General features: G+C 40.6%; 1 protein-coding gene across 1 annotated transcript in view; it reads right to left on the bottom strand.

Annotated features, from left to right (window-relative positions):
* Nucleotides 1–5,134: 5,134 nt before the first annotated feature.
* Nucleotides 5,135–24,041, bottom strand: part of LOC133395735 (CD82 antigen-like) — a 41,889-nt gene continuing 22,982 nt past the window's right edge. Inside the window, exons 2-9 of the mRNA XM_061664887.1 lie at nt 21,933–22,005; nt 20,521–20,593; nt 14,364–14,485; nt 14,059–14,133; nt 13,446–13,544; nt 12,555–12,728; nt 12,379–12,462; nt 5,135–6,316 (exon numbers count right to left, since the gene is read on the bottom strand). Of these exons, the coding sequence (XP_061520871.1) occupies nt 6,239–6,316; nt 12,379–12,462; nt 12,555–12,728; nt 13,446–13,544; nt 14,059–14,133; nt 14,364–14,485; nt 20,521–20,593; nt 21,933–21,995 (768 nt within the window). The 5' untranslated portion in view covers nt 21,996–22,005 and the 3' untranslated portion in view covers nt 5,135–6,238. The remainder of the gene's footprint in view (nt 6,317–12,378; nt 12,463–12,554; nt 12,729–13,445; nt 13,545–14,058; nt 14,134–14,363; nt 14,486–20,520; nt 20,594–21,932; nt 22,006–24,041) is intronic.

Raw genomic sequence — 24,041 nt, 5'->3', positions numbered from 1 at the left:
TTTGTAAAGTTTCCCTAAGTTTTTGTTTAAGATCATCAAACAAATGTAAATATCAGCCAAAGATAACTCAAGTAAACATAAAATGTAGTTTTTAAAAGCCCCACCGTGTTAAATCATGAACCACCTGTGGCTAATCACATTAATTTTCGCCTGAATTGTTCAGTTAAGAAATCACTTCCAGTCGAGCCCAAAATTATTCATACCCCTGGCAAATATAGACTTCAAGTTAATTTTATACAACCAAAAAAGGTTTTTCTGGTTTGGAAAAACAACAGGCATCCCCAAGAAGATAAGATAATGCACAAGAGACATCACTTAGGGGAAAAATTATGTTGCATCTTTTATTTAGATATAAACAAAAAGTGACAGGTCCAAAATTATTCATACCTTTGCAAACTGTCGAAGTGTATGGGACTAGTTCCAAAAGGTTCTCTACCATTCTAAATAGTTCAAGCTATTTTAAAGCATCCCAATTTCCCAAATTGATGGGTAACAGGTATTTTAATCAATTTAACAGGTGAAAAACAGCAGTTCTCTGCTATTGGTTTGTGGACAGTCATCTTCTTTTCCTTTGGGCTTGTCCCTTCAGGGGTCACCACAGCGCGTCATCCTTTTCCGTGTAAGCCTATCTCCTGCATCCTCCTCTCGAACACCAACTGCCATCATGTCTTCCCTCACGACATCCCATCAACCTTCTCTTTGGTCTTCCTCTTGCTCTCTTGCCTGGCAGCTCCATCCTCATCATCCTTTTACCAATATACTCACTATTTCTCCTCTGGACGTGTCCAAACCAACGAAGTCTGCTCTCCCTAATTTTGTCTCCAAAATATCGAACCTTGGCTGTCCCTCTGATGAGCTCATTTCTAGAGAGAACCTCAACATTTTAATTTCTGCCACCTCCAGCTCTCACGTCCTGTTGTCTCTTCAGTGCCACTGTCTCTAATCCGTACATCATGGCTGGCCTCACCACTGTTTTATAAACTTTGCCCTTCATCCGAGCAGAGACTCTTCTGTCACATAACACACCTGAAACCTTCCTCCACCCGTTCCAACCTGCTTGGACCGGTTTCTTCACTTCCTGACCACACTCACCATTGCTCTGGACGGTTGACCCCAAGTATTTAAAGTCCTCCACCCTTGCTATCTCTGCTCCCCGTAGCCGCATTCTTCCCCCACCACCCCTCTCACTCATGCACATATATTCTGTTTTACTTCGGCTAATCTTCATTCCTCTGCTTTCCAGTGCATGCCTCCATCTTTCTAACTGTTCCTCCAGCTGCTCCCTGCTTTCACTGCAGATCACAATGTCATCTGCACACATCATGGTCCACAGGGGATTCCAGTCTAACCTCATCTGTCAACCTATCCATCACCACTGCAAACAGGAAGGGGCTCAGGGCTGATCCCTGATGCAGTCCCACCTCCACCTTAAATTCATCTGTCACACCTACAGAACACCTCACTGCTGTTCTGCTGCCCTCGTACATGTCCTGTATTATTCTAACATACTTTTCTGCCACTCCAGACTTCCGCATGCAGTACCACAGTTCATCTCTGGGTACTTTGTCATAGGCTTTCTCTAGATCAACAAAGACACAATGTAGCTCCTTCTGACCTTCTCTGTACTCTGTACGATTGGCTTGTGACCAGTCTATGGTGTACCTGTCTTTCACCTAAAGTCAGCTGGGACCAGCTCTAGCTCACCCATGACTCATGGTTTAGAAAATGGATGCATGGATAGATATTACTTTTTTTTTTTTTGTAACTCAGATGTGTCTAAAGTATTCACGTTCATTACTCACGTAGAAGTATAGATATTACGGTTTGAGAAGACTGTAGAAGTTGAAAAATGAACTTGAGGTTTCTACTCAAGTAATTTAATGATAATTTTAGTAATTTACTCAAATAATGGTTTCAAAACTACTTAAAGTATCAACTATAAACTTCACGTTAGATAATAATCCTCAAGAAATATTTATGTTTATAAATATATATGTATATATATTTATAAACAATATATATGTTTATCTAGCTCAGGAAATAGAATATTCTCAAATTCATAGTTTTTATTTCATGATTAAATTAATATCCAAAATAATAAATAGCAATAAATATTAGTGGGCAAATTTAGCTATCATGAAAAAGTAGTACAAAGTACAAGTCCAAAACTTCACCTTCTGTCAAAATTTAACAAAACTACAGCGGTGTGTGTGTGTGTGTTTGGGGGCATGCCTGTGTTTGCCTTGGGTCAAATTCTTCAGAACTTTAATTTTGACTATCATAGCTATGCAGATGACATACAGTTATATCTAGAAGTGTCTCCAGATGACTACAGAACAACTGAGGTGTTGTGCCACTGTCTAAAACAAATAACTGGATGAGACAAAACTTTCTTTAATTAAACCAAAACAAAACTTGGATAATTGTTTTTAGCAATAAAGAAAAAAGGATGACTGTTAGTAAATAACTGGAGTCACTCACTGCAGCTCATTCAGAATGCTGGAGCTTCGGTTCTGACAAGAACAAAGAGGTCAAAGCATATTACTCCAATTCTAAAGTCTCTACACTGGCTTCCAGTGTAGAGACTATACTATACTATATTTTAAAGTTCTGCTCCTGGTCTACAAATCACTAAATGGTTTAGGTCCTGAAAACATGAAAGAAATGCTCATGGAATATAAACCCAGGAGGGCTCTGAGATCGACAGACTCGGGTCAAATAGTGGAGCACAAGGTCCAAAGCAAACACGATGAAGCAGCACACACAAATGGAATAAGTTGACAACAGAAGTGATGTCAGCCCCAAAGTGTGAATGTTTTGAAGTCCAGGTTCTTTTTTTCTCATGTTTTTTAGAGCATTTCCATTTTTAACTGATATTTCTTGCACTGTACACCGTTTTAATTAATACTTTTATTTTTCTCTTTGTTTTAAATGTTTATAAATTGTTTTTTTGTTATTTGTTTTTAAACACTTTTAATCATATGAAGCACATTGAGTTACCTTGTGAATGAAATGTCCTATATAAATAAATTGGCTTTGGTCCCCCAAACAACTCGCTACGGCACGAGGCTGAGTCAGCTATGGCGCTGCTGGCCACTGCCAAACTGGGATTAGCGGCTCGTGTATTGATGAAGTAAGCAACTGGCTGGCTAATTAAAGTGGCGCTAAGAAGATATCCGTGTTTTGTTTCTAAACATGTTTGAAGTCCTGAAAACGTATGCAAAGACTTACAACAATATAGTGCTGAATTGTTAAGCTATAGCTTAAGCATCTTTTTCACCGTTTGAATTTTCCTGATTTTGTGGGCGGGGCTAAAACACAGCCCCATGATGTCACGGGGCTGGGGTGTATACTTTCTAGCGCGAGTTCCCTCCCCTACTATATGAGGACAAAGTGATGTTTCGTTTGGCTATGTTGCTCAGTTGTGAGTTAGCTGTGCTTAGCATCCATAAAAAGGAAGCCACTCCACTATGCAGTTAGCAAGCTAATGATGGTTACACCCCAAACATGCGTCTGCTGGACGCCTCACTTTACAGAAAATCTCAGTGATGTTATTTAAGTTCCCAAAAAATTAGGAAATAAAAAAGCGATGGATTGACTTTTTGAAGACCCATGCAGATGGCGAGCTGAACATAAACACTACCAGCCGACTCTGCAGTGTATATTTTACAACAGATAGTTTTGTTAACTTTCACCAGACACAACATGGTTTTGTGGGTAACTTCATACAAGTGAATGGGGCAGTGCCGACTGTCTAACTACCTGAGCTTCCTTCCTCCTACCGTCCCGCTGTCGGGACAGCTATGACATTATGTCACCAACGAGGGTAAATTGACTTGTGTGCTTATTTTTATGCTTGCAGTCCACAATAACCATTCAATTTTGAAGTTGAGCCCCCTTCTGTGATTTTACGTTGTACAAGCTATCACCCTCCCACAGCATCTGAAAGCTGAGAGGTGGCTCTTATTATTCAAGTTTTGAAGCCTGATTTTATAAACTTGGCGATTGTTTTAATTTATTCAAATTTGGCAGGCGTGTTAACATTACTCTTCTCTGTGGTGTGTCAAATTTACATGACATTTTTTGGGCCGGTTTAGTGCCACTTTAACTCATGTGAATTGCAGGACACATTGACAAGCATCACTTTAAACGTACGTCGCGGTAATATGCTTTGACACTGAGCGGGAGTACTGTATTTTCTGCAAGATAAATGAATTGTTTAAAAAATCATACAATGTGGTTTCCTGAATTTTTTCACCCCACATCGTCTCTCACAGTGAAGTGAACCAACAGTATGATGAAAATTACAGACCTCTCTCATCTTTTTAAGTGGGACAACTTGCACAATCGGTGGCTGTACAAATACTATTTTTCCCCACTGTACTTCTCATCCAACCACAATCGAAATTACTCTATCCTGGCAGAATGTATCTGTTTTTTTGCATGTGTTTTTGAACAATGACAAGTAGGAATGAACACAATCCAACATGAAAACAAACAAGGTTTTTTTTAAAACATAAGGAGCAGATCGTACAGATATTTCTGTGAAAATTAAGGCGTAGATGTAAAACGTAGTCTGAAAAATACTCCACTCAAATATAAATATCCCAAATTTATACTTAAGTAACGTAACAAAGTATTTGTACTTTGTGACTACCTCTGGGCATGGCCCACCCTTCACTGAAGTTGTGAAATGAAGATCAGGCCACATTTTATGACCAATTTATGCAGAAATCTAACAAATTCCAAAGGGTTCACATATTTTTTCCATTTCTTTTACTTGCACAACCAATCTATAAACGATCACATTTAAGAAAAACTTTTTGGTGTACATTTTGGAAAGAAATGGCTCATTTGTGGTCAGTTGTCCTGTTTGTGAAGAGCAGTTTCCAAATTGGTGAATGCATTGTTTTTCCCAAAAGCCAAATAACTGTAGTTTTCGATCATGTGATAAGTTATTGTTTGTCCGCCATATTGGCAGTTGAGATCAGGAGGTTTTTTTCTATCAAACACTCAATTAGCACCAGTCCAGAACAAAACAATGTGTCAACCTTCAATATGGCAGTGTGTGCCATCTCGGGAAAACTATCTATTAGTTTATGTCGGACACATTACAAAGTACCGGCTATTTGACTTCATCCAAATGTAATGACTTTATTGGCAAAGGAAACAGAATAGAATGGATGATGTGAGTTCAAACTTACTTAGCCAGCTTCACTACCAGTCCATCTACATTGTTACAAAAAAAGACATACCTTTAAGCAAAACATTACAGGGTTAATAAAGGGTTTTTCATACTCACTGTACAAAGTCAGATAGTTGATGACAAAAATTTATACAGACTAAAAACACCACATCCTCAAATGAAAGTTAAAATTGGATTGCAAAAAAAACTACAGTATTGAAGAATGTCAAAATCTGTTTTAAAACAAAAAGAACCAAATAATTTCTGCATACTTTCCTTGTGGCTAGATTAAAAGCACATTTTCCCCCCCCAACATTTTATAGTAAACAATTCTGTGAATGACAATGTTCTTGCTCACCCAAGACAAATTGAGTGATATATTTGGAAAACAATTACAAATGTTGTTCTTTAGTATCACATTACTCCTGTTATAGCAAAGAAGTTTTAGAATAAAAGAATGAAAATACATTTTTGAAAGTACAATGAGTAACCAGCTTGCATTGATAAACACGGAAGTACTTTAGGGTCAAGTTCACACAAAGGAATAAATCAAATTATATACAATAATAAAAATCATACACAATGCTGGTATATATTTAAAAAAATAAAAATTATTAAAATTACCAGAATTGGGGAATTTTACAGCTGTGTAAATCAGCTGCAGAATCTTCCAAAAGAAAACAAACGTGGAAAAACTAAAACAAACCTTAAGAAGGCAATAACGAACAGGATCAACCACTGACATTATTTTACCACATATTTCTGCAATGTCACCCCTCCTTCTTTGTCATTCCCTTTTTCCTCCAACTCCTCCAGGTTCCTCCAAACCAGTCAAAACATTTGCAACATTGCGCTCGGAACAAAACTTTTAAAGCAAAAACTTTTCTAAAGTGCTTCAAACAAGACTGGTCTGAGAAAAACACCTCAAAGGAAGTATTCAACTAAATGTAAAGCTAAGACATCATTTTACATTTGGACCAAACATTTAACCTAGAATTGAGTGGAAAAATGCCTTATTAGCTTCTGTTCAAACCAAACTCAGTGTGGTGAACTTTAGTACTTTGGCACTTTGGTGTAGTCCTCCCTGTGAATGTTTTTGCACAAGCAGATGGCCAGAATCATCCCCAGCAGCTGTCAAAAACAAAACAAAAAAAAGCAATCGTGAAGAAATCTGTTGGCTTTGATGACACATCTAGAACAGCAGCTCCCCCTCACTTGAAACTGCCATTAAGAACTTTTCTATTTCACGAAGGAGCTTGAATCTGAATATGGCAATTCCGTCATATAATGGCTGGTGCATTTATTTACTGTAGAGACGAGAAGGACTCTACCCTTTCTTTTTTCCTCATTATCTGGACAGGAATAAATCCACTCCAAAAGCTTTCTGTCTAACTCTTCATTTGTTGTCTTCTTTTCGCTACAACCACCTGGAAGGCACTCCTCTCGTCAGCACACATCAGATTGCTCCTTTTGTTGCATTTTTTTAAAATTTGTTCAAGTGGATAACAAACGCTAAATGGCGTCTAATCAAGTATGTATTAGAATGTGACCAGAAAGAGGTGAAATGGAACAAAAATACATGTGAGGGGAAAGTGTGCAAACACTTCAGTGAAATCTGAGGGGGGTGTAGAAACCTGGCAACAAAGGAGATACACTATATCAGAGTCATTGAGTGGCGCAAGGGTGCTCCCAATGTGAGTTTGGGGGTTAGTGCCTTGCTCAAGGGCACCTCAACAGTTCTCAGGCAGCAGACTAAACTAAGAGGAGCAGTCAAACAGTAATGAGCCAAATTTAATTTCATCTATTAATAACGGATTTTTATTCAGACATTTTTACAGTTTGTAGTTTAAATACTTGTTTGTAGTTTTATTTGAAATAAAAAAATTTCTTTAAGCCTGTCCGATTCCTGTCAGCCATTTTGGAAATGACATCATCGTTTGATGCCCGTCAGAAGCATAGAGCTGTGAGTGAATTTCTTACTTTGGAGGGGGAACCTACCACTAAACAATGTCGACACAAGATGGTGATGTCATCGGTGGTAACTCTACAATCTTCTGTGATCAGTGCCTCGACCCTAGCGCTATTCCCAGAATAAACTGCTGAAGATGGTCTGCCACTCCTTTAGCGTGTCACAGATGTCACGCAAAGCACCTTCTTGACTGTGACCACTTTTTGACTGTACTGCAGCTTCCCCATACACATGTCACAACCTTTTGACAATGTTTCCCCTTCCAAAGCAATAAATTCAATCACAGCTCTTTGCTTCTGACAGGCATCAAGCAGTGACCTCATTTCAAGGCTTGACATTTTTATTTTTTTCCGTTGAGGAGAAGCTTTGCTCATCATTTTGTCATTTGAAGAGCAACTTTCGAATTTTGAGGAGCAATTTTATGCAGGTTACTCACAGAGGGACAAGAAGAAGGGTTTTTGATGAAACAATAAAAATATAACTATCATGTGGGAATTGAATGTAGGGCTGCAGCTACCAAATATTTTAGTACTCAAGTATCCTCCGAAATCCTTCTGTTTGGATACATAACCCTTTACCTGTTATTCCTCTCTGACCACGTCACGTTTTAAAAAAAAAAAAAAAAAAAAAAAAAAAAGTTTACTGTTCCAAAAATGAAGTAGTGCAGTTCATAGTTCATAATTCAATATTTTGAACTAAATTCACCATTCACCACACAAAGTTCTTTCATTTCCTCCATGTTGCCACCCATTCAGTCCACACGAGCACCAAGCTGCAGCTTTCACCCTATAATCTAAAAAACATGAGGAAAAACTTTTTTTTTAAAACATTAATTTATTTATTTATTTATTTTTTAGATGAGGCATTAAAACAAAAACAGGACTTTTGTCCTTAATGTCCAAATAAAAACGTAATACAGTATGACAGGAACGATGGTGAAAGGAATAACTTTGCATTCCTTGCAGCTCTGGCTGACTATATCAAGTATTTGATCTATCTATTATTGTATTACTGAACAAAATAAATTCCATTTTATGACAATGTGATTTTTTTTTTTGAATAAAGCATTCTGATAAATAATTTTCCAAGTAATCCATTTTTACAATTATGTACTACATTACAAAAGAACATATTCACCCTCATTTACTGCCTGAATGAAGCTCGTGCACTCACCAACTGCGTTGTAAACATGAATGGCGGCAGCAGCCGCACTGAATCGGTTACCAAATACGGTGTTTATGATAAACGAAGATGCCGAGTATGATGGCTGAACACACTAAACACGAGCCTTCATATGTCAGGGGATAAACGGTTTATTCCTTGACAAATATGAACGTATATAGTGTGTTCAGCTGGGGTTCAGCAGTTATACTCGGCGCCTTAAGCAGAGAGAAAGGTCCATGTTACAGCCGTACACATCACGGGTGCTTGCCTTGCATTTCACTATGAAATGCTACCACACTTTCGCTATTTTCTGTGTTTTGCGCTTGCATTTTCTTATCAAGTCAGCTTTGTCCTTCCCATGGCAGCAACCAAGCTTCGCTTCACTTCTGCCTTTTCGGTGACGGCACTGTCACGTCTGTGCGTCAGTCGAGCACAGTGAACCATCTGTGATTTGCAGTTTTGCGTGCGCAAAATGCGAATTTTGACTCGCAAAGAGCGATGTAAGACCGCTTAATTCGAGCCTTGCATTTCCAAAATGGCTGAGAGGAAGAGGACAGGCTTAAAGAAATGTTTTTCTTTCAAATAAAACTACAAACAAGTATTTAAACTACAAACTGTAAAAAATTCTGAATAAAAATCCGTTATTAATAGATGAAATTAAATTTGGCTCATTACTGTTTGACTGCTCCTCGTAGATAGTTTAGTCTGCTCCTTGAGAACTGTTGAGGTGCCCTTGAGCAAGGCACTAATCCCCAAACTCAAAAACATTCAGACAAGTATTTAAACTTCAAACCGTAAACTTAAAACCGTAAAAATTTCAGGGAAAAAAAAATAAAAAATTCTAGCTAGCTCGTTGGAAGTAAACTATGACTATCCTGTCACAAGTCGCTCACTGCTTTACCATTTAAACACCGTATTACCACTCCTAAACCTGTCACCGGGGGGAAAAAAATATTTCGTGGTGGTGTCACTTATTGTCATTTATCATAATTGCGTGCGTGTGCGCACCCACACGGGTGTGTAAGCCTTAGTTTGTCCTCTTTTTTTCCATTTCACCGGTTCATGTGGAAAGGTGTTGAAAACTTTGTGATGAAGCTAGTAAATGTAATTTCCCTCACGGGATAAAGAACAAAAAAGTCCATCACTGCTCTCAAGCTGACCTAGACAAACAAAACAGGAATGAAGTCTATGCCACTGATGACCCCAATAAAGCGTGGGATGCATTTTCATCAATTGTAACTACACTGCACGAGAAACACTGTCTATTAAAAAATGTCACCGGGACACATCAGGGAATAGAGGATGCATACAAACAGAAAAATCTTATTCAAAAGATTTATAAAACTGATACAAACATTACTACAGCACAATAGCGCCACACAAAAACTTTGGAAAGTATTAAACAACTTAATAAATTAACAAGAATGATAAAGGAATATACAAATCAGGTATGGGGGGGGGGGGGGGTGTTTCGGTGCATACATGTGCAATATTTATATGGTTATGCATATATATGTGTTGTGTACGTAGTATATACACCATATTGCCAAAAGTATTCGCTCACCTGCCTTGACTCACAATTTTGGTGATTTCCTAAATACTAGCCTCTGAGCTCCAGTGAAAGGAACTCTGAATGCTTCAACATACCAAGAGATTTTGGACATTTCCAACTTTGTAGGAACAGTTCGAAGATGCCCCCTTCCTGTTCCAACATGTCTGTGCATCAGTGCACAAATCAAGGTTAATAAAGACACAGATGAAAGAATTTGATGTGGACAAACTTGACTGAGCCACACAACCCTGATCTCAACCCTATAGAACACTTCTGGATGAATTAAAGCAGAGACTGAGAGCAGGCCTTCTCGTCCAACATCTGTGTGTAACCTGATAAATATGCTCCTGGAAAAATTCCAAAACCTTGTTGAAAGCCTTCCCACAAAAGCTTAAAGGTCTGAGGACAAAGATTTAAAACATTTTCTTTAACTCTCGAACCCCTTTACAAACCACCACTGCCATTTCGAAGTGATTATATACCAGATATACAGCAGTCAAAATCGATAAATATGATGCAGAATATGCGCCTTCTGCTTTTTGCATCCCGCGCCTTCCGGTCTTCATCTCTTTCCGGCCCTGTGACGTCACACTAGCCAAACATCCTGTTTATTTGGCGTTGTGTGCTATTGTTCCATGCCGTCCTTGTATATTTGTTGTCATATGATTTAACGATGTCACAATGGTTTATTGTGTGGCATTTGGCTGTACAAATGGTTCAGCAGCGGCAAGAGTTTTTTCGGGGGACTTTCCAAGTGAAGAAGGAATACTTGACCAGTGGCTAGGGAAAGTCAATCGACAGGGGAACAAACATGGTCCCTTATGGATGCCTAGCAAGCATTCAAAACTGTGCTGATCACTTTGAACCGGCGTGTTTTGAGCACCCACTCTCTTTTTCTGTTGTACAGCTGCTACTTGGCTGCTCGTCATCGTCACCGTCTGATCGGCTCAAACATGTACGCTTTGACGATGCCAAGTTCAGTTGGGTGCGACTGTAAATCAAAATCCTCCTACTCCACATATTCCAACACGTTGCTCGCCATTGCGTATGGTGTGTAGCAGGCTGTGTTTGTCAATTGCAACTTCCAGTAGCCCTTGCGGTGGATAGAGTAACCACACCCCAGTGTCTTGAGCTTCGGGTATGTTCGGGGAGGACTCAATATGCGTCATAAAAACCTAATCTTTAGCTAAACTATGGTTGAAAACTTGCTGGAGGTTACGTGCATGTATTACATAACATATAAACAATGCAAATATGAATTTGAACTGACCCCATAACATCTTTGTTATCTGACCTTTAAGATGTTATAGATGTTATAAGATGTTATATATTTAAAACAACAGCAACATTTCAACTAATTCTGCCTGGGTATGTAAACTTATGAGCACAATTGTACATATATGCAGTAATATGTACCCCTGTCATATTGAAATTAAAGTGTACAGCCTTTTCATAACCTCTAGAGGGCGGTGGCATAGTGGAATGAAAGTGTACAGCATTTCATAACCTCTAGATGGCGGCATACATTTATAAAATGTGAAAGTCTTTTTAATTTTCTCCTATACCCATGTATAATGCGCACTATTGACTTTTGACAATTTTTTGGGATAAAAAATGTGAATTATACACGAGAAATTACGGTACTTATTTTTAAGGCAACATTTTTTAGTTTTATGTTTGAGAAGACTGAGAATTCAATGTTCAAATTAAGAAGAAAAAATAACATTATATTCATTCAATAATTATTTGCGTTAAGTTCTACTTCGGCGGCACGGTGTGCGACTGGTTAGAGCGTCAGCCTCACAGTTCTGAGGACCCGGGTTCAATCCCCGGCCCCGCCTGTGTGGAGTTTGCATGTTCTCCCCGTGCCTGCGTGGGTTTTCTCCGCCACTCCGGTTTCCTCCCACATCCCAAAAACATGCATTAATTGGAGACTCTAAATTGCCCGTAGGCATGACTGTGAGTGCGAATGGTTGTTTGTTTCTGTGCCCTGTGATTGGCTGGCAACCAGTTCAGGGTGTACCCCGCCTCGTGCCCGATGACATCTGGGATAGGCTCCAGCACGCCCGCGACCCTAGTGAGGGGAAGCGGCTCAGAAAATGGATGGAAGTTCTACTTCAACACGCATGAGTGAAGGGGTACTCATGGTATGACAAAATTGTTCAGGGAGTACACAAGACAAAAAAGGTTGGGAACCACTGGAGTAAGCCACTGATGCCCCAAATGTATGCTTTCAGAATGCTATGATATTGTTTGACACAAAACAATAAATCATTTTCTTAAAAGCTGTTCTACATCAATCTACCACCACTGTTTCATAAAAACATTATAAGCAATATTGATGATATGAGGCAATTTTCTTTTTCTTGTATGTTTACGGATTGAAGAATAGTGTGGCACCCCTGAGCACTTGGGAGGTTTGCGGCTTTGCCTATGCAGGAGTCTAACTTTCAATGCTTCTGTCCCCAAGCCAAGCCCGTATGCACTGGAGAAGTGGGTCATGTGTACCTCAATAAAAGCGATTGCAATGCAGATTCCCAGGACAACCCCAATGTTGGTGAGGAGCCAGTTCTCCACGGTGAGAGCACAACCCTGAAGAGAACACCCCAAGATCATTTCACGATCAATCTCAACCACAGCTATTATGGTGAGAATACAGGTGAGAATACCAAAAAGTATGTTACCGTGTCGTATACAGGCCAGTCAGGTGTCAGAGCCTCGCAGAATCCACTCTCTGAGACATTTCCAGTCGCAAGGGAGATGTTGTGGCACGAGCAGGGAAACAGAAGCTGAGAACTGTTGATGATCACCATGTTTCCATTCCAGTCACCTTGACCATTCCAGCCGCAACATTCCATCTGCAGGGAGCAGGAAATAAATCTGCATCAAAACACATTTCCAATATTCTCTTTGTGTGCCATGTGTTTAGTCTGTCATGTAGGTTATTTATTGAGCTGGCAGTTTAAAATAAGATATTTAGTTTCTGCTGTTTTTGATATTGGCACACTCGACTTTTTCCAATGAGTAGTTATGGCCTATGTGCTGCAGGGCCCTTTTTCCGAGCACAGAGCTGAGCTGTCACGCGCCATGTCTCCAGGGGTCCAACAAAAGAAGGGTGATTTGCATTATTCATCTCTCCTTCCTGAGTCTTTTTGAATTTTTTACATCATTGCTGGAATTTATTTTCACACCACAACAGGTAATCTTGCAGGCAATTCTCGATCATGGATAATGTAGCCATTTTCAAGATGCCTTGCACTAGAATTCTGGGCTACTTCAAGTTCAAGTTTTTAGACTACTAGAAAAGTCAACCTATAAGTTTTTTCTTGAATAAATGTGACACCAAAGCCCCCAAGAAACCTTGCAAAAAATCTCACTAGTTTGCTTTCACCTGGCACTATATGCAAATGGCATGCAAGTGTCTTCAGTGTGACAATTAACCATAACAGCATGAGAAAACTATTTTACTACACTATATATAATTCTAAATGTATAGGGTTGAATGACAAAAAAACAAAACAAACTGGGGTTAAACCAGGTAAAATTTGAGGGGAATCTGGCTTACAATCACTTACGTTTCTCTGAATGAAGTCCCAAGCCTGCTCTGTGGTTGAGTTGTTGCCTGGATAATTGTCCAAGACCTTTGATACAATCTTAGACATCTCTTCATTTAACTGGGGGGTGGGGAAGACAGGTTGGATTGTTATATATAGTCAAAGACAAGGACAATATGCTGTACATGGCGTAATGTCTCTCTCTCGCTCTCTCACTTGGCTCTCTCTCAAATGATGGCATGGAAGGCATCTGTAGCTTGCTTATTCATGTCATCTTAGAATAACACATACACCTTTAGATTAAAAGAAAGTCTCAGACAGGATAGGACAATTTTTAAAATTACTTTTATATATTATTTTATATATAGTTAGAGTTATAGGAAATTTGAGTACTATTGTAAAATCTTATTTCCCTGATAATCCAGAGGAGAATTGAGACAATCAAGGTCTCAAACAAAAATAGCTCAACAAGGAGGGACAAACCAATTTCAATGTATTTCAATTACAGTGTCAAGTTGTTGGACCACTAAGTTTAACTTCAAAAGATGTACTTCAGAGATGGGTTGGTTTTGCTTTCTATTAACAACATTGTTGTTTGTAGATGGGTGTGAACGCCACATAATATGTTGCTTACCACACCCTTCTGGAAGTAGATGAGGGCGCCAGCTACAATCTCAGCAATGAGGATCAACAAGAGGCAGGTGAAGTACTGAATGGAAGGGAAGAATTAATGCAAAATAGTATTAAATATATTAAACCTATTTGAGGCAATCAAACTAATAACTCGGATTTTCAGTCACATTGCATTATGAACTTCAGGATCTTAAAGTTGAGCTTGAAATTCTTTAATTTTAACATCTCTGCATGTCTGTATTTTCTGCTCTGACTTATCAGCACAACAAAACACCCTAATTTATATGAATTCAACTCTCCACTCACTAGGCCAAGCAGACAGCGGATCTCATATATCGCTCCTAAGCAGCCGAGGAAGCCCATAAGCATGGAGAACGTGCCGACTCCAATCAAGATGTAGCACGCAGCCTTGACAGCTATGGAGTCATCTGCAAGGAAAGGACAAGCACACAGGTCAGAAGATACAAACCAATACTAATTGAGTGTGAATCTGAAATCACTATAATTGCCGACACTGCAACCTTTATGTCTGCAAACTTACAGTGGTATAAAACAGAGTGACAGATGTTGGCAGGAAGTTAACTGATTTTATTGATTTTTAGTGGAAATTATCAATCCTTCGTGGTTGTTTGTTTATATATGCCCTACGATTGGCTGGAAACCAGGTCAGGGTGAACCCTCCCTCTCACCCAAAGTCAGCTGGGATAGGCTCCAGCTCGCCCGCGAACCCTCGTGAGGATAAGCGGTACGGAAAATGGATGATCAGTCCCTTGGTTGTGTTAAAAATAATCAAAACATGAGAAACACTCGGGTCGAAAATTGACATCTGTTCCAAGATTCACCTCAAAATCTAATAAGCCCTTCTTGACCAAAGGTTATCAGAACATTGGAAGCACTAAAAATTTATCCATCCATCCATTTTCTGAGCCGCTTTTCCTCACTAGGGTCGCGGGCGTGCTGGAGCCCATCCCAGCTGTCACCGGGCAGGAGGCGGGGTACACCCTGAACTGGTTGCCAGCCAATCGCAGGGCACAAACAAACAGACAAACAACCATTCGCACTCACAGTCACACCTACGGGCAATTTAGAGTCTCCAATTAATGCATGTTTTTGGGATGTGGGAGGAAACCGAAGTGCCTGGAGAAAACCCACGCAGACACGGGGAGAACATGCAAACTCCACACAGGAGGCTGGGATTGAACCCGGGTCCTCAGAACTGTGAGGCTGACGCTCTAACCAGTCGCCCACCGTGCCGCCGCACTAAAAATCTAACAAAGAAATTTGGTAACAATGCTGAAAACCACGACAAACTTATTAAGCAATGCAAAACCAACACAGTAACCCCCCCCTCCTACATTTGAAAAATAAAATAAATAAATAAATAAATATACATATATATATATATATATATATATATATATACACACACACATATACACACACGTATATACACACACACATATATATATATATACACACACGCACACAGATATACAAACATACGTATATATACGTATCAGAATCAGAATCTTTATTTGCCAAGTATGTCCATAAAGACATTGACAAAAAAAAAAAAAAAAAAGTCACTGAGCAGGCATCTGGTAATGCCGGTACATTATAATTATTTTTATTTTTTTTGACACACATACGTGTATATATACACATACGTATAGGTATATATACACAAATGCGTGTATATATACACATACGTATATACACACATACGTATATATACTCTCGTCCACCGGGGTGAACCCCAACGTACAGGCGCCAAGCCGGGGGGCAATAAGTATACCCACACCTGCTCGGCGCCTCTCACCGTGGGCAACTCCAGAGTGGAAGAGAGTCCAACCCCTCTCGAGAGGACTGGTACCAGAGCCCAAGCTGTGCGTGGAGGAGAGTCCGACAATATCTAGTCAGAACCTTTCGACATCACACACCAGCTCGGGCGCCTTCCCTGCCAGAGAGGTGACATTCCACGTCCCTAGAGCCAGCTTCTGTAGCCGGGGATCGGATTGCCAAGGTCCCTGCCTTCGGCCACCACCTAGCTCGCACTGCACCCGACCCCTATGGCCCCTCCCACAGGTGGTGAGCCCATGGGAAGGGGGACCCACGTTACCCTTTCGGGCTGTGCCCGGCCGGGCCCCATGGGTGCAGGCCCAGCCACCTGGTGCTCGCCTTCGAGCCCCACCACCAGGCCTGTCTCCAGTGGGGGGCCCCGGTGACCCGCATCCGGGCAAGGGAAAACTGAGTCCATAGTTTGTCGTCATCATAAGGGGTCTTTGAGCCATGCTTTGTCTGGTCCCTCACCTAGGACCTGTTTGTCATGGGTGACCCTGCCGCATACGTATACGCGCACACGTACACGCGCACACGTATACGCGCACACGTACACGCGCACACGTATACGCGCGCACGCGCGCACACGTATACGCGCACATGCGCACACGCGCACACGTATACGCGCACACGCGCATGCGCACACGTATACACGCATGCACGCATACGCATACACGCATGCACGCATACACGCATGCACGCATACACGCACACGCATGCACGCATACGCATGCACGCATACACGCATGCACGCATACGCATGCACGCATACACGCATGCACGCATACACGCATACACGCATGCACGCATGCACGCATACACGCATGCACGCATACGCATACACGCATGCACGCATGCACGCATGCACGCATACGCATACACGCATGCACGCATGCACGCATACGCATGCACGCATACACATACACGCATGCACGCATACGCATGCACGCATACGCATGCACGCATGCACGCATACGTATACACGCATGCACGCATGCACGCATACGTATACACGCATACATATATGTATACGTATATATACATATGTATACGTATATATACACGCGCGCATGTATATATGTATACACGTGCACATATATATACATATGTATATGGTCAGAACCCGAGCGGTGTTCTGTTATTGGACTTCTGTGCTCGTCACGGATTGTCCATAACGAACACCATATTCAAGTATGGGTGTATCCACACATGCACTTGGCACCAGGACACCCTAGGTCGCAGTTCGATGATCGACTTTGTGGTCGTGTCATCGGACTTGCGGCCGCATGTCTTGAACACTCGGGTGAAGAGAGGGGCAGAGCTGTCAACTGATCACCACCTGGTGGTGAGTTGGCTCCGATGTTGGGGGAAGATGCCGGTCCGACGTGGCAAGCCCAAACGTATTGTGAGGGTCTGCTGGGAACATTTGGCGGAAAGAAGTTTCAACTCCCACCTCCGACAGAACTTTGCTCATGTCCCGGGGGACATAGAGTCCGAGTGGACCATGTTCCGCGCCTCCATTGTAGAGGCGGCCGACCGGAGCTGTGGCCGTAAGGTGGTCAGTGCCTGTCGTGGCGGGAGGAGACCCCGGGGACGACTCAGGACACGCTGGAGAGACTACGTCCATCGGCTGGCCTGGGAACGCCTCGGGATCCCCCCGGAAGAGCTGGATGAAGTGGCTAGGGAGAGTGAAGTCTGGGCGTCCCTGCTAAAGCTACTGCCCCCGCGACCTGACCCGGATAACCGGTAGGAAACGGATGGATGAATGGATATATACATATACGCACACGCGCACGCACGCACGCACTCGTATATGCGCACGCATACACGTACACACGCACGCATACATACACACACACACACACACACACACACACACACACACACACATATAGATATAACTCATTATTATTGGCTATTCGTATTGTTTGTGAAAACAAATGCAACCTATTAGCAGTCTATTGTCCGTGTCTCAAACGTTTATCAAGGAACAGTTTCTTTGAGATTCTGCATGTATGTTTATAATTTGATTATAGCCCAGCCCTAATTAAGAAAGTATAAAAGTATTTTGACCGAAAACCGAAAATGCACTTTTGGCCAAAGTTTTTAAGTGATAAAATTTTGACCGCAATTCTATGTAGCAAGAGTACTTGTGGTATCAGTACTTGATATCTGCGAGTATTATACCAGTAATACTGGTATCAGTCTGAAAAAAAAAAACAGTATCAAACATCCGCAAGTAAGGATAATAATGTTAAAGTTATTCAATCAGAAACGATAACATAGAACTATATTATACACCTATTGTATATCATATCATCCAGTAAAAAAAAAATTTTTTTTGGGTTACATTTTTTTAAATCTGGAGTTTGCATGTTCTCCCCGTGCCTGCGTGGGTTTTCTCCGGGCACTCCGGTTTCCTCCCACATCCCAAAAACATGCATGGTAGGTTAACTGACAACTCTAAATTGCCCGTAGGTGTGAATGTGAGTGCAAACGGTTGTTTGTTTGTATGTGCCCTGCGATTGCCTGGCAACCAGTTCAGGGTGTACCCCGCCTCCTGCCCGATGATAGCTGGGATAGGCTCCAGCACGCCCGCAACCCCCGCTCAGAAAATGGATGGTATTTATCCACAAATAAAATACCACACACCACAGTGCCTCATTTGTCTTAATAATAAAAACATAAACAACAACGAAAACATACATTGGGATGAATTTAAAATATGGACAAAATCGAAATTGTGTCGATACGTTTGACTGGACACACATACAATGACTTCTGATTAGCACCACTCTGATTTCATCACACACACACACACACACACACACACACACACAAACAATGATTCCCACCCAGATCTACTGCAATCATCGGACTCTTCTTATGAAGTGTGCCAATGAGTATTTTTTTACATACCCCCATACAAAGTGAATCAGTGTACTGTACTTTAACGCTTTGTTGTGTGTGCTTTCTAACGTATGACGGCATCGATGACATCAGCCGAGAAATGAGCAGACTCACGCTCGCCGCCTCTCTGCATGGCCTCACCAGACTGGTGACGAGTGCAGTGGTAAGTAAGGCAGAGAACACACTGGGCTGATGTGATGCATGTTGATGCTAGACAGAAGAGAAAGGGCCTAGTGTCTGAGGGGAGGACACCTGCAGCGATGCCCCTGACAAGAGACAAATGTCCTCATCTCCTCCAAGACAACAACACTCTCTCTCTCACACTGCATAGTACACATTCTCAGTGTGTGTGCACATCATCATCTTCATTTGCTCTTTTTGTACAGTATATTTCGATATTCTACACGCTCCATTAAAAGCGCATTGATGTAAGGATTTCTAACAAATGAGATGCAACCAAGTTATGGTGAAGCATGTGGTAATGCCACCAACTTTCATTGTTCTTTTGTCATGAAGGGATTATACAGTAGCAACACGAGACCTGGGTCTGTTTCTGATGTGGTTGAAAATATCTGGCATTTACCACAGCAAAAAGACACACACTGCAGCCAGATGGCAAACACAAGTGCAATATAATCATAACATTAAATCACAAGGGTATCAGTACAAGTAGTGCTTTGTAGCCAATTTTAAAATGGGAAGTAAACCAGAGGAGCAATGCTTATTTTTCGAGAGACAGCCATCGAAGAATGGAAAGATTCTTTGTATTGGACAATGTTTTTGTACGCGTGTTAAATACAACTTGAATAAGGAAAAAAATAAAACAAAATTGAAAAAAATACGAAAATCTGCATCAAGTTTAATTCGGTACTTCTGTATGATACTACAAGTCACAACAAAACTGTGTTCTGTGAAATGACTTCAGTGGTTTCATCAAGCTTTTTAGTGTCATTGGGTAAGAAAAAAGGTCTGTATATACATGTTTAAAAGAAAAAAAGAAAAAAGCTAAAACCTTTAATTTTCCATTTGTCTTCAATGATACTGAGACATTCCAAGAGCCTGGAGCCAGACCTTGGCCTGTTTTCATCCTGTTAATCTGGGCTCCATTTCTATTGGCCTATATTCTTCCATTTCAGATGACTCACTGGAACAGTAAAAACCATACAATGGAAAAAGATATCATTTTAGTTGTTCGATTATTTATTTGAGCTATTTTAAGCGTGAACCCTACACTGAGTTTGTCTTTGAGGTTTCCAGTAATGTTTCACTATTAAATTAAATAATCAAAATACTGAATTTGGATACTGACCATGAACTGCTTGCTGACATGAGTTAATTTTCGCTCTGCATTACATCACAATCTTTTATTGTGATGTAATGTGTGTGGGAGTGTTGTTTAGAGAGAAGCAGTTTAAGAAATGAGCATAGTGAGGAATAAAAACTCCAAATCATTTATAAAAAAAATAATTCCATTGGCTTGCCACAAGAAGTCATGCTTTTTTTTTTGCATGATTTGTGTTCAGTTTGATTAAATTTTAAACTTTCTCTCCAGGAAGCTAAACACACACACACACACAACAAATAAACTTTATGAATCCACTTCAGAATATGGTAATTAACATTGTATTTTAAATGAAGCAGCACTCAATGAGTCATTCAGTTTCACTATGACTTGGGCCTGTTTCCCTGAATATATTTTGAATTTGGGACTTACTGAGAACAACGATGAAGCTCTGATTGTCCAGGAGGAGCCACAATCCAAAACCCATGATGACAGCCCCAAGAAGCTGAAAGAGGAAAATAGGATTAGTCATAATGAGGGTTGAACACTTGTTGTAACTGGGGACGCAACCCATCATTAGATTGTTCAAGTCTGTTGCAATATCGGTTAAAATGTAGTGGCTATTGTTCTATTGAAGGAAATATTAAATAATGGGAAACAAATGACACAGAAATAAGAAAACATTTCAATCTATTCCAGGGTGAACTGCCGTAACCAAATTTTTTATTTTTTAAATACAGACGCACCCTCAAAATTTGAAAAATAGGTGAAAATCCGCAAAATAGAAATCATATGAAAAATATGTTTGTATAGTTTACCCCTTCCACATAAACCCATTTTAACTTAACACTTTATACACACTTTATAAACACATTTCAACTTATTTAAATACACAATTTTTTTTTTAGCTTAAACTGTACTGTATGCTACTGTTCTTCCATTAAAACACACACACAAAAAAAAGTTGAAAAGCGCATTGGCAATGTTCCCACACAGAATTATTACATTATGATTACAGTGTTATAGTAAGTTGGTTTACTGTAAAACAATCATGGATTTCCGCAGTACAGCAAGGACTTGTGCGAAAGACACACATATACACTTTGCACACAAAAATCTGCGCTATAGTGGGGGGCACGAACGATGAACCGCGATATGCACAGAAAATTGACGGATAGCTAGTTTTGAAATCAGAAGGACAATTGTGTGTTCAACTGATTTTATAAAAAGTGTTTAATAAAATTCTGCTAGCAATATTTCATTGTTATTAAAATAAGTCAACTTACTATTTTGAGACAGATTTTTGCAAGAAACAAAGTAGATGCACATGATTTGCTTTAGCGGGCCACATAAAATTATGTACAGGGCCAGATCTGGGCCCGACCCCCACCCACCCTGAGTTTGACACCTGTGCCCTAGGCGCATGTAACTGTGTAGGTGGTCAGACTCGCTGTCGCAGAACAAATTTCACGTATATGATATGCTATTTGCTGCTATGCCTTGTTAAACTCAGGCAGAAGAAAGACATTGGGCCAAAAATGTGTACAAATTGTTTTTTAAAATCCTATTTTAAAAGTCTGGATATATTTTGGTGCTTTTCAGTTTGCAGTTAAATGAGTAGACAATAAAGAAAGAATATTAGGAAAGCATACGTATTTTACATGGTTTTTTTTCGGATTACGGCAAATGACATTCTTAGAAAGTATTAGCTAGGTTGTATAATAATACTTAGCAGTTCAATCAGAGCTCAGATTGCTTCATTGATATGGTGATCACTGTTGACATTTTTGTGCCCACTGTGTCTACATCAATGAATCTTGTGAAATTTGAAAAATAATACTCACAAAGAAAATGAGGTTGAAGAGGAACAGGAAGTATTTGGTCGCCGTCACGCAGCCTTTCCCCATGATGCTTTATCTGGAAAGATGAGAGAGCATAAGTGTAAAAATGTGGACCAACATTGTTTTAGTGATAAAGAGTGCAGAGCAGTGTGGAAAGCTCCCGCAATGATGACAAATACAAGCACATTCTTCGCATCACGTTATCTGTACGAGTCGCGAGTTCTTAGGTGTTCAGAGAGAGGAAAGCAGGTTAGCATATACTGTAACTACGGAAAAAAGGTATGCGCTTGAATCAAAATGGTATTCATGTAAAATAGTTGTAAAATAAATTCGAGAGGACTTGATTTGGGGATAAGCCTCACTTGGTTTAGGCTTGCTTGGTGTTTCAACACATGAAATATGTCTGTGCCAGTCTGCGAGGTGGAAGTATTCAAACCACAGGCCACTACACGATACTGCAAAACCACGAGAGCTCGCAAAGGGTGCAGTTGGTTTCATTCAATCGGTTTTATTCAGATCAAAGTAGCTGACAACCAAATCATGTTCGCAATACTGTACAGTATCGGCAACTTTCATTTTTTAATTTTTAATTTAAAGCAAAATATTATGGTTGTTGCACTTTCAGTAGACATGCAGGATGATAAATCCTTATACCAATTGGGTTTTCGGGTCAGTCCGTGTTTTGAGGGAATTTTGACACGGTCATCTAAATGCAGTACATTTGCCACCTCTTTACATCCTGTACTGTTACTGTATTTATGAAATACAAAACCTTTTTCACAACAATGAGCTAAATTACAGTGGAGGTCAGCAAAAATGAAAATCCCCTCCAACTGTCATGTTAATCTCCTTCTAATGGGGGTCCAACAGGCTTGGCTGATCAGGAATGGGTGGCTCAAATCTGTAGGATTAAATTTGCAAAACCAGTTTGAACTCAATCTCTGATCACGGAAGGAGGCCTGTCCACATTGCATATAACTAGTTTACAACATAACTTTGAACGTAATCGTTTCCTCCACAATCTCACAAGATTCATCAATCTGATGTTTTTTTATTTTCCCATTTACTACAACAAGTGAGACGAGTAGAAACATTATCTACAAAATGGAGTTGTTACGCACACAGTAAGTAGCTCAATAAACTCCAGTAGCTACAAAAGGGAGTACCGTATTTTCACGACCATAAGGCTCACTTAAAAGTCTTACATTTTCTCCAAAATGGACGAGGCGCCTTATAATGCAGCGCGCCTTATGTGTGCACCGAGTTCCAACATCAATAAATGTTGTTGTGTGATGAGCGCTCCGCTCGATGTTTTTTTATTTTATTTTATTTATTTATTTTTAGCATTTCCTGCCGACACGCTGCTTACGCAGAGGAAAAGCGGACGTGGCTGAGGACAGGGGAAGGAGGCTAAAGCCACGCCCCCAGTAGGGATATAGCGCCGGGGGTTTTATATTTTTATTTTTATTTTTTACCGCTTTACTGACTGGGAGCATTTCCGGGGTGTGCATTGTGCAAAACAACATCGATTTGGCTAAGGACCCCTGAGCAGCCGCGAGAGAATTCAAGATCAACGAATCCATGGTTCGCAAGTGGAGGAAGCAGGAAAACGAGCTTCACCAAGTCAAGAAGACGAAGCTGAGTTTTCACGGGAAAAAAAACGCAGAAACAAGGCGAGGTGGCCAACTCGAGCAATGGATTAATGAGCAAAGAATAACTCGTTCTTGCCATCATTCCGGGAGGCTTGACGAACCGCTGGACATCGGTGTAAAGAGGGCGTTCAAAGTGAAGTTGCGAGCGGCGTGGAAGCGATGGATGACAGACGGCGAACACAGCTTTACTCAGACTAGGAGGCAGCGCCGGGCGAGTTACGTCACAATTTGTGAATGGATTCTGGGCTAACGTGTCTGCTTGCACTGTTGTTCGAACCTTCGCACGGCAACGACACTGACTTGAACTTGCGTGTTTGATTGAGAACTTGCCCAGCTGTTCTTTCGGATACAGAAGATTAGGACTTTGATGGATTTGTGGATGAGGATTGATAAAAATAAAATAACGTGAGTAAGTTGTTAAATACTTCAATAAAGTACAACCAAACTCAGTTTTGCTCCT

The sequence above is a fragment of the Phycodurus eques genome, chromosome 2 (assembly GCF_024500275.1).
Source record: "Phycodurus eques isolate BA_2022a chromosome 2, UOR_Pequ_1.1, whole genome shotgun sequence".
Lineage (NCBI taxonomy): Eukaryota > Metazoa > Chordata > Actinopteri > Syngnathiformes > Syngnathidae > Phycodurus > Phycodurus eques.
The sequence above is the reverse complement of the archived record's forward strand: the minus strand, read 5'-3'. Positions and strand labels throughout refer to the sequence as shown.